Raw genomic sequence first — 16,025 nt, 5'->3', positions numbered from 1 at the left:
CCCAAGATAGTACACCTGGCAACTAATTGCATAATGTCCGCCATTCTTTAAAAACGGTAATTTACTTAGCCAATAATGAGCAATCAATCCATGTATTGGTGGTTAATCCTTTGATAGAAGGACGTTGTTTTTACGCAGACACAGACACGACAGAGTGTATTCAGTATAGATTAGTAAATCTACATACATAAACACTACCTTTTGACAAATCCGCTGTGTAAAATAAAAGTAATTAATCAATCAGCGTGTTATCGGTTGATCCTTTGATCGATGTTTATAATGTTGAGTATTTACTCCAGACACAAGAAATGCCAAATGGGAACCTTTGTCGGGTAATCTAAGTGGTGTTACCACTAATTGTATCTGTTATAAATTCATTAACTGACCATCAAGTGAATGATGACAAATAACATGTGTAGGATTATACCACCTAACACGGGTTACAACAAGGGAGTATTCATTGCTGCATTGCATACAATTTTAATTGTATGTGAAAACTTATGGGCCGACACTGTTTTGAGAATACGAACAGAACTTCATTGTTGCATAAGAAATACATATAAGCATTTGCTGTATGCTAAAACTGTATGTACCTATTTACCTAAGTAAATTTTCAGATTCTTCTAGCAATGGCAAAGTAGGGTTGTTTAGTTTACAGATTCAAATAAATCAATTGTCAATTTTTACGCAGTAGACGTCATTTTTACATGACATGATTAAATATCAAGTTTAAAAAAACCCACAGAAATGAGATAAATTTGGATCAGTCATTTTACCATCCAGGCATCAGAAAACCTGAAAAAGCCCACACTGCTTTGATGCTTTATTACAATCAGACAAGAACTACCAAGGATATTTTCAAATAACTGCATCTGATTGGCATCCACCCTTCTTAATGTCGCACTGTTTTGGTTGAAGAAATTAACGGTAACCGTGATGAGCGAGGCTGATCATTGTTTTCACTATCACTAGCGTCTGGCTCAAACAAATAAAGCCTAGCGACACCAAGCGATTTTGACAGAATCGTCTATGAAAACTAGTTGTAACTCGGAAACTAGGCAAAGCAGGAGACAAAATTAAATGACAGTAGATTGTGAGAACATATAGCTCTCATTTTTCACAACAGTTGTCACAATTTCAGGTTTATACAAACCTGTAAACAAGATAATTTACCCCCTGAAATGTACATGAATTCTGCATCGGCCCTCATATCTCTTCCTCATATGACGTCACAGAGACGCGCTGCTCTGATTGGTTGAAATGTCGTTCAAGGGTGAGAATTGTGCACTGTTGTCAAAAAGGTCGATTTAAGTTAATTAAAGATCGGAATGAGTAGTTTTAATGACTGGGTTTCATTTATAACGATGCCAATTAGTGATTGATGTATTTGTACCCCTGTAGAGTATATGTGATCTTTAACGCACATAAGCATTGCTTTCGCGTAATACCTTCATACCATTTCCTGTCAACAGGGTTGTGACTTTTGCTAACAGAATTACCAAACTGCCCCACCGTTGCTTGCTGAGCTGGTTTTCTGTCTACAGTGCTTCTTTGCGGGTGCTTCCAGGACAATGCGAGTCCTCAAGTCCATTCAATTGGACTCTAGTCCTGCTTTACCCGACTCGGACCCGAGTACTCATGCGAGCCCTAGCTAATTGACAAGAATGTGCCATTTCTTCCTGAAAATACTTTTAAAGTACTTTCGGAAATAGAAAAAATAATGTTTTTAGGCTGTTTCTTTGTATCCCTAAAATGTATATAATTGCAAATAGCATATGTCGAAATAACCCACATTGGCCTAACTGAGAGTTCAGTAGGATGCGTAATAGGGTATCCAGAAAAGCAAGTTTACTCGTAAAATCAGGCAAAACTTTCGAATAGCTGCTGAAAACAATAGATCAGACTATAAATGGCAATTAGGTCGCTCAGCCAGGTATGATGATGGACTGTCGACTCACCGGGCATGAAATGCATGTGCTGCATACAGGCACAAGGGGTCATCTCAAAGATATTTTATACTTTTTCATGTGCGTTGTATACGTCTCATCTATTGATTAACATCTTACGTGTCTTCCTTTCATAAAGTTTATGTTGAGATATGTAAAAGAGAACTATACCCATAGAAAAGCTAAAATTAGCCATTGTATTAAATGTCTCAAAATGTATAGGTGACATGACCACCCGAAGATCGACAAGACTGGATATTATTTGTAAATTGTTATGAATTGTTACTTCACCAGTTTCATTCCTCTAATATAAAGGATTATCTTATATAAGCTGATATCTGTATCCCCCAGCCCGACCCCAACCACTGTCTGCGACACCCGTCCTGGTTTTGCTTTTGAGATGACCCCTCCTACCTGTTTCTTTTTATGATGATAGTGAGACTGCGTCCTTAATAGTTTCAGTATTAAAGTTATTAGTTTTTACGTCAGCTATCATTTATTATGAAGCTAATTTTAATTTCAAAATGGACATTTAAAAAGTTTCCTTTATAATACAATATCATCGCACACTAATTTACATAAAGCCATGGTCTGTTCCAAATAAGTCGCTTTCGACTTAAAGAAAAACTGCATTGCTCATTTCTGCACTAATCTCTCCTCAGTAAAGTCCTTTTTCTACGTTTCCTATCTCCCTACCACTGAGACTGTAGTTAGGCCGAACTTAGTTTAAGAGATATTTCACACTTTCACATATTAACTACCTAAATTGTAGATATAAATCCGAATTTTTCTATTTCCAACAGTACTTTAACACCCCACATGATTGCTATGACTAACAACTAACCTACAGTTAAGTCGACCAGAAAGCATTTCAATTAGTTAGATTTCCTATTTTCACGGCATAACAGAAATCAATATCACCTTTTAGTTTTCATTGAAAGTTTCACAAAAATGAAATTTAATTGTAAGGTTAACTTGAAAAATACATTTCAGGGCAAATACTAGGTAACAAAATGAATGGCGATAAAGGTCACGAGTTTGCTTGCTCTAGGTATGTTGATGATTGAAAACCAGACACAACGGGGCGCAAAATGCCACTTCACTAGACTTATACACATACAACTTGCCCTTGATAGCCTCATTATCTTTTGTATCCAACATCAAATCAGATGGTACAAACTCTGTGAGGTTTCCTGCACAACAATATACCTAATGTCTTCTGATATAAACCTAAGCACACAGGGTTGTCTCCCAGTTGACAGACACTGAACTGGAAGGCTAATTACTAATTAGCGTAACACCTACGGGTATAATGGAACAGTCCACTGTCTACTGAGAAGTTTGATTGTTTGTAAATTGAACTTTGTTGTGATTAAATGATAATCTGTCTTATCTTCTCAAAATTGTTTTTACTATTAAATACTATCAAATATAAAAACAGGTTTGTCACTGAGAGAGTGTGTTTATTGATTGAAACATTTAATTCATTCAAGAAAAGGATTGGGCACAAGTTATCAAACTTAGGAAAGCTCTCTCCCAATAATTACACAATTCATCTTACAACAATGTACACAAGTGACAGACATAGGCTAGGATATGTACAACAGAAGTTAACTGAGAAAATTTTTCGTTTGAAAGATATAGATATGTACATATTTGAAAACATTCTGATTTTCAGTAATTGAGAGACCTGCATTGCCATGTAAGATAAGATTAATACCAATCAGTTTTCTATGTTTAACAATATTGTCTAAAGATTTTATAACAGTTAATGTTCTTGAATAGTGTACAATTGACATTCAAGAAAGAATGAAAAACATTTTCACATCCATGGCTACATTGACATGATGTGTCATTTTATACATTTATTCTAAATATATATCATAATTAAGTGTGTTCGTCATATATCTTAACCTTTTCTGCAAAACATTTAACTTCTTTATTCCATATGAATAATATTTAGGTACCCACTTTTCTTTCAAAGGGAGTATCATTCCACATTTTTTTAATTTTATTATATAATGTTAATTTGCATCTTCTCCTTCTCACAGTTAAGTAGATCCATCCTGTTTCATAATACAACGAACTGGAAGACCAGTAACTATGCGAGCTGCTTCAAGTTGGAGTTTTCCAATCTATTGGTTTGCTTGCAAGGGTACGCACCCCCATGTTGTCCTGAATTTTTATTAAATGACCATTGAAACTCTCGTGAAAATGAAGAGTGCGCGCGCGCGCACGCACGCACGCACCCCTCCCTTTCTCAAAAAGCTGTATCCGCCCCTGCATACCGCACGAGCGTACTCAAAATGTGGCCATATATATTTTTGCAGTATATATTTTTGCTAATGTTATTCTAATTAGTAGGACCTTTAATTTCTGAAATGCTCCTATCATTTTAGATTTTTTGACAATCTTTTCTATATGATGATGCCAACTCCCTGGCTTGTTCACTGATCCCCATTTTTTTGTAATTCGAAATAAAATATGTTTAAACTAACTCCCATTAGACGCGAAAGTTAAACCAAAATGTTTATGAAAATCAAAATTCAAAATAATGTCTTTTGGGGTATCTTTCAAAGTAAATGATATAGCTTCAGTTTTCTTTCTTGTGTTTTTATTTGGACTATTCCATTATAATATCTAGGTAAAAGATAGTACCTTATCTCTTCATTGAACGGTAACTGTTGTTTTTTTCCTTATCCTGACTCATGCTATATTCTTATTTCATGCTTTATTGCTTATCTCCCTTCTCCTTCGACGGTTAAGTGGAAGCTTGATTCCCTTCCAGTTCACTGAAGCGAATGTACAATCACTCACCCTGGAGTTACCTCCCTTGCCTTTCCCGCCAAAAGCGCACCCACGTGACCAAAGGCATGCTGTCCTCACTCTCTCCGTATATTCCCCCACACAGGCTTACTGAGAAGCCCGTAGTAGTGAGAGGGGACGGTTGGGAGGGCTACTTCTCATGAGTAACTAGCTAGGTGCCGGAAGATACAAGAATCTTTCTCGCATGGACAATTGTCCACCAATTTGTCGAGGAGGCGTTGGTATCGCAAGCACCACAAGAGGCAGTCATTGTCGTACAGTTTCTCTATGTTCGAGAAACAGCAGTGGATCGCGATTTCTTCCGGAACCTTGAGTGGGAGTCGCTCCTGGGGTGTGTATTCTATCACTTTCTTTTCCAGAGAACCCATTTCTTGCTGCCGACGCAGTGGTCGATGGCGCCACACTTGCATGTAGAGCTGTCTGGTTCGAAGAGAGTGGGAAGTTTCAATATAGCGATGAGGCAGTCGGTGCATCGGTTGTGTCTGCCCTTGGGTTCTGGGCAGTAGTCACTGGCGAGAACGATTCCGAGTTTGCCTGCTGTGGGTAGAAATCGGTTGGGTGGGTAGATGTAGACAAGATTTGCCGTCTTCTTCAAATTGGCGAAAGCACAGCAAATAGAGTTCGAGAAACTGGCGAGGGATCTGGTATCGCTTGTAGAAAGTGTGTCCCGATTGCTCCAGGATTTGTTTCTCTCGGTCGGAAAGCAAGAGATGGGGACACTTCTCCAGTAGGGTCTCAAACACTTCTGCCATATTGGTATCTAACAAAATAAAAAATATGTAAATACTGGTCGTTGTGTGTTCAAGGACCCGTGAAGATCCAGGTTAGAATTGATCTTATGTAACCCATGCTTGTCATAAGAATGGACTAACGGGATCGGGTGGTCAGACTCGCTGACTTGGTTTACACATGTCAACGGCTCCCAATTGCGCAGATCGATGCTCATGCTGTTGATCACTGGATTATCTGGTCCAGACTTGATTATTTACAGACCGCCGCCATAAAAATGGAATATTGCTGAGTGTGACATAAAGCTAAACTCACTCACTCACTCGTATGTTCAAAACTTGCACCAGTGACTATGTTCCTCAAATATTCACAGAGCTCCAGATAAGATTTAGCTCATGTGGGTACTGTACCATGTGCCCTTAAAAGCTCTGCCACAATTGACATTTTTAAGTCCAGACTTAAAACGCACCTTTTCTCAGTATATTATGTATAACTTCATCTGTAAACACTCCATGCAGTGTAAATATTCTGTAGCGCTTTGAGCATGCCTTAGGGTGTGGAAGGGGCGCATTATAAATATGCATTTATTATTATTTATTATTATTTTTTTGGAGTGAGTATTATGAATGTTGAGTGGGTATTTCTTTTTCCGTTACCCACTGCTTTCAAATATGTGCGTATTTCAGTCATTTTACTTACTTATGTCATTGAGTAAGTTTACTAAGCAGGTATGTTCTGCCTTATGTCATACCTAATCAAAACCAACTTAAATATAATGGAAATGATTTCATAAAAAATCACTCATCCTGTACTGACAGTGCAACACTAGTGCCATACTAACAGTACAACTTGATAGCAATCGATGTCTTTTACATTACGCAAGCGATTTTTATAAATATATTCCGTACGCATTTGTTTTCAACTTTTTGCGTATCTAACATTTTCAATGCGTAATTGGAAATTTTCTATGCGTATTTTACCCGGATACGCAGCTTATCTGGACCTCTGTATTCACATGTTATTTATGTGTTAAGGCTTATAGGATGTTTAGTTTTGTAATGTAACGTAATGTGAATTCTCCCTTGCAGTACCGCCAGAAAGGGATAACTGGGTCCCTCTTCAGTGGAGGCAGACAGGCTGTGTGATAGTCAGACACCAAACCACCCATCTCCTACAAGGATCATACCAGTGTCGCAGGCATGAAGAAGCATGTGTTCTTCTTCGCCAGTGTGTGTCTGGCTATTTTATTCCTTTTCGTCACTGTCCAGGAACAAGCCAATCCACTTTCCATGTTTTTGCCCAAACTAAGTAACGAGTGCAAAAATGTTTTGGAGGAAATGGTGCAAGGATTTTGGACACGGAAGACAGTATCATTTGAAGCAAGAGAGAAAGTTGAAAGATTCTTGATTGCATCAAGAGGAAAATATTTTGTACCAACGACCTTGGCACGCCCGGATGGTATTTGTGGAAATGCAACCTTTGAGTTTCTGAAGGGCCTCCAACATCAGGCTCTGTGGTTCCGACCCCTGTGTGATCCGTTTGGTCCAACACCATGTTGCTATAACAACAAGTGTGTGTACAAGACTGTGGAGGAATGTATGTGTGACAATTGTTTTGACATGCGCAGACCTATTAATGCAGAACTGGCAGAATGGAAACCATCCAGTCCACAATGTCAGATCTCAATGTTCGACAAAAACACTGCGTGTGAACTAATTAAAGGAGCTACAATCTACTACGTCGGGGACTCTTTCTTAAGGCAGATGTACACAGTCACTGTCAACCTCCTCGCTGACAACTACAAAGATTCCATGTTAAAAAATTCTACACCAAAAGGTTTGTTTCTCTATTTCTTTGTCTGTTACACCATACTCAGGCTGTTTGATGTCAGTCTGTGGAAAGTAGACTGGACCAGACTGAACCAGACTGAACCAGACAATGCAGAGCTTGACATCATGAGCATCAATCTATGCATTTGAGGTACAATGACATGCACCAAGAACATCAGCAAGTCTGACCACCTGATCCCGTCACTCACCTGCCCAAATGGTACGTGATACAGCTTTGGGGCACATATAATCCAGGTGTTTTACTTCTGCATCAAACAGAGCACTTCAGTTGAATGTACTTGTCGTGCTACATTCTATTCCTTTGATTGACATACAAAGTCGAGGAGATGAAGAATGAGGTCAAGGTTTTATAGATTTATGGATATACTTTACTCAGTATAGGCAGGGTTTCCACATAGATTCTAATGTCGTTGTCAAGCAAGTGATACTTGAGAAGTAATTTTGGGTGATATATACATGAGATGTTTGGACAATGGATCAGGGATGAGGCGAAAATGAGTTGTTTGTACAATAGAAGAGGTCGATAACACAGATGGTATACAAGAGTAAGTAGGTTGATTGGAAGCCAGTTCATGGTTGTAAACATAGGGGATTAAGGAGGCTGTATGAGATTATCCCTCTCTTGACTTTGATAGGGTGACATTCAATTTACCCTTTTTTTTGTTCTGTCTAAGAAGTAATACAAATGTGACCAATGCAGTCGCGTATCATCATTTACAAACCATTGGTTTCAGGGTCTACCTTTGGTTACATGTATTTGCTATACCCCCAATCTAAAAAGGTCTGGGTTTATAGTTATACCAAGGAATTCTGTCCATCCGTCTGTCCAAAGACATGTTTTTGATGTTTTATTCTTTTGTAGAATTACAGTAATTTAAACATTTGAACTTTGAATACTTTGTTGAATGAATAGCTTAAAAAGAAACTCCAAATGTTTTCAAAGTTGGAAAGTAGATTTTCTGTCTAGAGGAGAGCTGCATCACAGCGTTTGTTTCCGATTTTCTAATTTTTGAAGGAGTTGTATCAATTTATATATTGTTAACGTTAAAAAATCAAGGGAAGATTTGCTATGACATTGGTACATTCTGACGTGGATACACTATGACATTGGACATTGGTACATTCTCACATAGATACACTATGACATTGATACATTCTGACATGGATACACTATGACATTGGTACATACTCACATAGATACACTATGACATTGGTACATACTCACATAGATACACTATGACATTGGTACATTCTGACATGGATACACTATGACATTGGTACACTATGACATTGGTACACTCTGACATTGGTACACTATGACATTGGTACACTGTGGCAGGGATACACTATGACATTGGTACACTGTGACAGTGATACACTATGACATTGGTACATACTCACATAGATACACTATGACATTGGTACACTGTGACAGGGATACACTATGACATTGGTACGTACTCACATAGATACACTATGAGATTGGTACATTCTGACATGGATACACTGACATTGGTACATACTCACATAGATACACTATGACATTGGTACATTCTGACATGGATACACTATGACATTGGTACATACTCACATAGATACACTATGACATAGGTACATACTCAGATAGATACACTATGACATTGGTACGCTGTGACAGGGATACACTATGACATTGGTACACTGTGACAGGGATACACTAGGACATTGGTACACTATGACAGGGATACACTATGACATTGGTAAACTAAGACAGAGATACACTATGACATGGATACACTATGACAGAGATACACTATGACATGGATACACTATGACATTGGTAAACTAAGACAGAGATACACTATGACATGGATACACTATGACATTGGTAAACTAAGACAGAGATACACTATGACATTGGTACACTATGACATGGATACACTATGACAGAGATACACTATGACATGGATACACTATGACATGGATACACTATGACATGGATACACTATGACATGGATACACTATGACATGGATACACTATGACATGGATACACTATGACATGGATACACTATGACATTGGTACACTATGACATGGATACACTATGACATGGATACACTATGACATGGATACACTATGACATGGATACACTATGACATGGATACACTATGACATGGATACACTATGACATGGATACACTATGACATGACACTGACAGATACACTATGACATGGATACACTATGACATGGATACACTATGACATGGATACACTATGACATTGGTACACTATGACTTGGATACACTATGACATTGGTACACTATGACATGGATACACTATGACATTGGTACACTATTACAGGGATACACTATGACAGAGATACACTATGACATGGATACATTATGACATTGGTACACTAAGACAGAGATACACTATGACATGGATACACTATGACATGGATACACTATGACATGGATACACTATGACAGAGATACACTATGACATGGATACACTATGACATGGATACACTATGACATTGGTAGACTATGACATGGATACACTATGACATTGGTACACTCTGACAGGGATACACTATGACATTGGTACACTATGCCATTGGTACACTGTGACATGGATACACTATGACATTGGTACACTATGACATTGGTACATTATGACATTGGTACACTACGACAGGATACACTATGACATTGGTACACTCTGACAGGGATACACTATGACATTGGTACACTATGCCATTGGTACACTATGACATTGGTACACTGTGACAGGGATACACTATGACATGGATACACTATGACATGGATACACTATACTAAGATCGTATTACAATTGGGGCATTTATACACCAAGGTGTTTGGTATACTAGGATATTACTACACTGGGAGCATTGATACACCAAGGTGTTTGGTTTACTAGGATATTACTACTCTGGGGGCAATGATACACCAAGGTGTTTGGTACACTAGGATCGTACTACACTGGGGGCATTGATACACCAAGGTGTTTGGTACACTAGGATCGTACTACACTGGGGGCAATGATACACCAAGGTGTTTGGTACACTAGGATCGTACTACACTGGGGGCATTGATACACCAAGGTGTTTGGTACACTAGGATTGTACTACAATGTGGGCATTGATACACCAAGGTGTTTGGTACACTAGGATCATACTACACTGGGGTACACTAGGATCGTACTACGCTGGGGGCATTGATACACCAAGGTGTTTGGTACACTAGGATCGTACTACACTAGGGGCATTGATACACCAAGGTGTTTGGTACACTAGGATCGTACTACAATGTGGGCATTGATACACCAAGGTGTTTGGTACACTAGGATCGTACTACACTTGGGCATTGATACACCAAGGTGTTTGGTATACTAGTATCGTACTACACTGGGGGCATTTATACACCAAGGTGTTTGGTACACTAGGATCGTATTACAATGGGGGCATTGATACACCAAGGTGTTTGGTACACTAGGATCGTACTACACTGGGGGCAATGATACACCAAGGTGTTTGGTACACTAGGATATTACTACACTGGGGTCATTGATACACCAAGCTGTATGGTACACTAGGATCGTACTACACTGGGGGCATTGATACACCAAGGTGTTTGGTACACTAGGATCGTACTACACTGGGGGCATTGATACACCAAGGTGTTTGGTACACTAGGATCGTACTACACTGGGGCATTGATACACCAAGGTGTTTGGTACACTTGGATATTACTGCACTGGGGCATTGATACACCAAGGTGTTTGGTACACTAGGATATTACTACACTGGGGGCATTGATACTCCAAGGTGTTTGGTATACTAGGATATTACTACACTGAGGGCATTGATACACCACGGTGTTTGGTATCCTAGGATATTACTACACTGGGGGCAATGATACACCAACCAAGGTGTTTGGTACACTAGGATCGTACTACACTGGGGGCATTGATACACCAAGGTGTTTGGTACGCTAGAATCGTACTACACTGGGGGCATTTATACACCAAGGTGTTTGGTACACTAGGATCGTACTACACTGGGGTACACTAGGATCGTACTACACTGGGGGCATTTATACACCAAGGTGCTTTGTATACTAGGATATTACTACACTGGGGGCATTGATACACCTAGGTGTTTGGTACACTAGGATATCACTACACTTGGGGCATTGATACACCAAGGTGTTTGGTATACTAGGATATTACTACACTGGGGGCATTGATACACCAAGGTGTTTGGTACACAAGTACCGTACTACACTGGGGGCAATGATACACCAAGGTGTTTGGTACACTAGGATCGTACTACACTGGGGGCATTGATACACCAAGGTGTTTGGTACACTAGAATCGTACTACACTGGGGGCAAGATACACCACGGTGTTTGGTACACTAGGATCGTACTACACTGGGGCATTTATACACCAAGATGCTTTGTATACTAGGATCGTACTACACTGGGGGCATTGATACACCAAGGTGTTTGGTACACTAGGATACACTGGGACAATTGTACTCTGAGATACTGAAGACATGACCACTGCAACATTTACGCATTAGGGGACCAGGTCATGTGTAGAAAGATTTCACCGCTGTGGTATGTTTGCAGGTTGGAAGGAATACTGTTCTGGGTGGATGCAACTGCTGTGCTACAAATACCTGAACTTCAGAGCCCCCGTGTGTGACGGAAAGAACAACGTCATCCATGTAGAACTCCTCACACATAATCATGGTCCCAATCTTCTAAACTTACTCAAAAGTCAAAAGAACAAGAAGTCTATTTTCTTCGTGGGTATTGGTATCCACGGAACATATAATGAGCAACTGGTCTGGAAGAACTTTCTTTCCCCATCAATCAACTTTCTACATGAAAACGCAAAAGGTAAGATTCCATGGCCAAAAATGGTGTGGTTGTCTCCACATGCTCCTGGGATACTGAAGACTCCCCGTGTGCCAGGCCAGAGTTACAGTAGTGTGGTCAGATATAACGCCTTCATCAACAGTAATCTGAGAGCAGCTGGAGTACCTATATTGGACACCTTTAACATGACAGACGGCATCATGAGCTACGATGGGGCACACTACGGGTTTGGAATTAACATGATCAAGTCTCAAATTGCCTTCAACTACCTGAAGCATCTGCAGGCAAATGGCAAATGGTGACTCACCAGACGAGAGTGTAATTCTGATTCTGTATATCTTCATGGACAACAGACTGTGATACAATTAAAACTGGTACTCGTAAATACAAATAATGTGTACTTTAATATACATTGAAGCTCAAATCTGCTAGGTATAAGTGAAAGGTTTTTTTTACCAAAAGCTCAAATGGTAAAATGTGGTTATTAGTACAAAAAATAGAGAGTGTGTAGTAAACAAATTTAGGTCGGTAGAAATAGTTTTCAATAAATGGTATTTCTTTCAAATGTTTAAAACAGAAATCTTTAGAACTGTAAGTATATAATTGCACAAGGACTGTTAGATTTGATGGGTCAGTATCGTTTCTACAGAGGAGACTGGCCATAATTGTTGCATGCACATATGCTGGAGAAGTCTTAAGACAAATTTAAACCAAACTGTAAGGTAGTAACAGAGATACACACTTTTACCTATACAGCATTTGTGTGTTTCTCATGCACTGTGCAGTTACTATATAACTGTTATATTGGCTAGGCTGTAAACGTTTGGTTTTTCTACCGACCAAAACCAGGTCAGTATTTGATGGATAACTTGTCAGACAAGTCTGGCAAGCAGTGCAAATAATGTTTCTTTATACTAGCATATTTTGTATGCATTTAGTCTTCTGTCATAATATACTGAGAATGTTAAGAATGTGTGAAACATAGTAAGAAAGAAATTGACTGACTAGAGTTTCTTGTACTATATTTTCTTAGTACTGTGAAAAGGAATCTGTAAGTTACACTGGGAGACAGGAATAATACACTATGAAAAGTGTTTTGAACTGAGATTTGTAACAATGCTCACAGTATGAAAATGAGGTCACTTGGAAGTTCATGAAAAAAGTTAAATATTTAAGTTTTATTTTTAGCTATTATGTGTTTATTTAGTCATTTGCCATGAACAATACACTGTAAAAAATTGTATCTTAAGAATTTGTGAAACATTACCAGTAAGATTTTCCAAGGCATGTGAATTTTTTAGATGATATCTACGACTTGATGTAACATACTCTGAAGCAAGTTTTCAAATGACAGAATTTAACTGTAAGAATTATGAGCTGTATGCATAAACTGGCCAAACCACTTTGTTGGAGAGATCTCCAAATTTAATACACCATGATCTTTTAGGTGATATTGCTGGAATATTGCTAAAAGCTGCATAAAACCGTCCACTCACTGACTTTTACAAGCTACATGAAGATTGGCTGGAATGGATACACAAATTGTCAAACAAGGCTAACAAGACTCAACCATCATAAAAATATGAGGTTATGTGAAAACTTGAGGTCATATTTGCTTATTTTATGATTATTATCTACCTGTCATGAATAATAGTCTGCGAACAATACGTCAAAGGTGGTAGTAATCAACGGATGACACAGACACCCAAAAGTAAGGGAGATAACTCCCAACAGGTCTGACAACATAGCCCTGCAGGTGGAATGTTCAGAACCTCTTTGCAATATCATCGTCTTAAAGTTGCCCTTAAGTATCGTCAAGTCACACAAATTCGATCGTCATGTAACTTCGATCGCCCATTTTGAATTGTAATTGTCACAATACGTAGTGATAACTTACGATATCTGCAGCTTTGATCTTCTAGTGACACCACTCTCATTCGTTTGGACCGGAAATTGTTTCGTGTCAAGTTACCAAATGTAAGTTATAGCTCATTCTCAGCAAACGACTCCTTTTTAACCCTAGATCAATAATGTAACTTTATCAGCTCAAATAAAATGTAAACAGTATAAATTTCACACGTTGTAAATTGACAGCACCCCTGTCTTCTGTTTGTTTACATTGCTCGTCTAATTGTGACATGTCCAGACACGTGATATCCTTGTCAAAATTTAAAACTTTGGAAACAAGTAAGGGACATTTCTTGTAGAAAACTTAATGCTTTTTGAGAATTTCCGTGAATTTGTACCTGATGAAGTTTGAGCTATTGCCTCATTGATAAATACAACCTTGGCACAATGTACCCACCCTACATGTTAGCACAGAACACATTTACGTTTCTGCAAGCCAGTTCGTGGTGTTTGTCTACATTCTGAGGTTTGATGCCCGTCACGATGAGCTTGAAGAATAATTCCCTGCATAATACTTGTATATAAGCTGAATATTTGTGACTTTTCATCGTTTTTAGAAGTATTGAAACATAAAATGAACGTTTCATGGACATAAATACCATAAAATTACTTGGGACTGCTCTAGCTCTGAATTTGACACAAGAGATCGTCCTTACAATCTCATCCTGTTTACGCGACAAGCCAGCCAATCATATGATCGAACTTATGTGGCGTACACTCGTTCTCAATAAAATGGGCGCATTTGACCATATCAAAAGCCGAAAAATAAAGTTCATTTATGTTGATTAACTATAAGATTATTTCAGAGTGGAGTATTAAGTATATAAAATACAACAAGAGTTGTCAAGTAATCTTTGTTTTACACATACTATTTTGAGACTCAAAGTAATGCTTCGAGTTTCCAAAAATTTAGCTAAGTAATGTACGTTATGGTGAAAGCAATACTCCATTACATTGATTAGTATTAAACAGAGGTAGTCAAGATATATATTCTTCTTCCTTGCTATAGTGGAGCATTTTCTGGTGATAAAATACACAAATAACTGTCATGAATATCAAGAAAGAGTTCCAGTTGAGATCTTCAAAGGTCACTTATATTTTCGGCCCTAATCCACGTCCATGAAATTTCAAACTACATCATTTGGTTCGTGTGATGTTCACTAAATACATATGTTTAGAGACAAGAACACTTCTAGAAGTCAACATTTGAACTATAATCTACGCAATTATTTCAGAATGAAGTATTTGAATGTGTTCGTTTCTGAAATGTGTTCCATTAACATATACAAATGAAATGTAACGTACATTACTGCCTTTGTGGCACAGTTCTGAAACTATGAATTCTCACACAAATACCACGTATTTCACTTCAACAGACAGAAAAAATTAAGATGAGGTAAAAAACAACATAAATCGTTTGTTTCAAGCAACCTTTATTTTAAAAATGGTAAATTTGTAACGTACATTTCTCAAATTCATGTTTATATGGCTTTATGAATACTTCAAACAAACAGTAAGGTTTGACTGCGAAAAAGCAAACACACTTTCACTCAATTGAAATTTGTAACTGCAAACAAATCCAACACTCGCTGCTTCTCAGCGGCATCCATTTTCAGCATTCTTTGAGATTTGCTGATTGGAACGGGTTCACCTATCTTACACAGGATATCAGAATGACATCAGCACGTTTAAGCCACTGGAAAAGCTGCTTTTTTCTTCTCCATAAAAGATATTTCCATGTCATTATCTTCTCCATTTCTTGAAGCACTTTCCCTAGATACCAGCTCGTAGACAGCTGCTACGTAGTCACCCTCTGCGTATTCTTCAGTGTGTCCAGGAACACTTCGATCTGCAGCCTGCTGATTCAAATCCTGTGAACTAT

The 16,025-nt window shown here is 38.4% G+C and overlaps 1 protein-coding gene and 1 long non-coding RNA gene across 2 annotated transcripts in view; one reads left to right on the top strand and one right to left on the bottom strand.

The window, feature by feature from the left end:
- Nucleotides 1-4,202: 4,202 nt before the first annotated feature.
- LOC124257024 overlaps nucleotides 4,203-16,025 on the bottom strand; it is a 31,038-nt gene continuing 19,215 nt past the window's right edge. Inside the window, exon 3 of the long non-coding RNA XR_006893163.1 lies at nucleotides 4,203-5,532. This is a non-coding gene — a long non-coding RNA (uncharacterized LOC124257024). The remainder of the gene's footprint in view (nucleotides 5,533-16,025) is intronic.
- On the top strand, nucleotides 6,656-14,307 carry LOC124257023. Its single transcript, XM_046690989.1, has 2 exons — nucleotides 6,656-7,337; nucleotides 11,984-14,307. Exons 1-2 carry the CDS (start codon nucleotides 6,701-6,703, stop codon nucleotides 12,535-12,537), a joined length of 1,191 nt encoding a protein of 396 aa, XP_046546945.1. The 5' UTR covers nucleotides 6,656-6,700; the 3' UTR covers nucleotides 12,538-14,307.

This window comes from Haliotis rubra, unplaced genomic scaffold (assembly GCF_003918875.1).
Source record: "Haliotis rubra isolate DU_JTF1 unplaced genomic scaffold, ASM391887v1 Scf648, whole genome shotgun sequence".
Taxonomy (NCBI): domain Eukaryota; kingdom Metazoa; phylum Mollusca; class Gastropoda; order Lepetellida; family Haliotidae; genus Haliotis; species Haliotis rubra.
The sequence above is the reverse complement of the archived record's forward strand: the minus strand, read 5'-3'. Positions and strand labels throughout refer to the sequence as shown.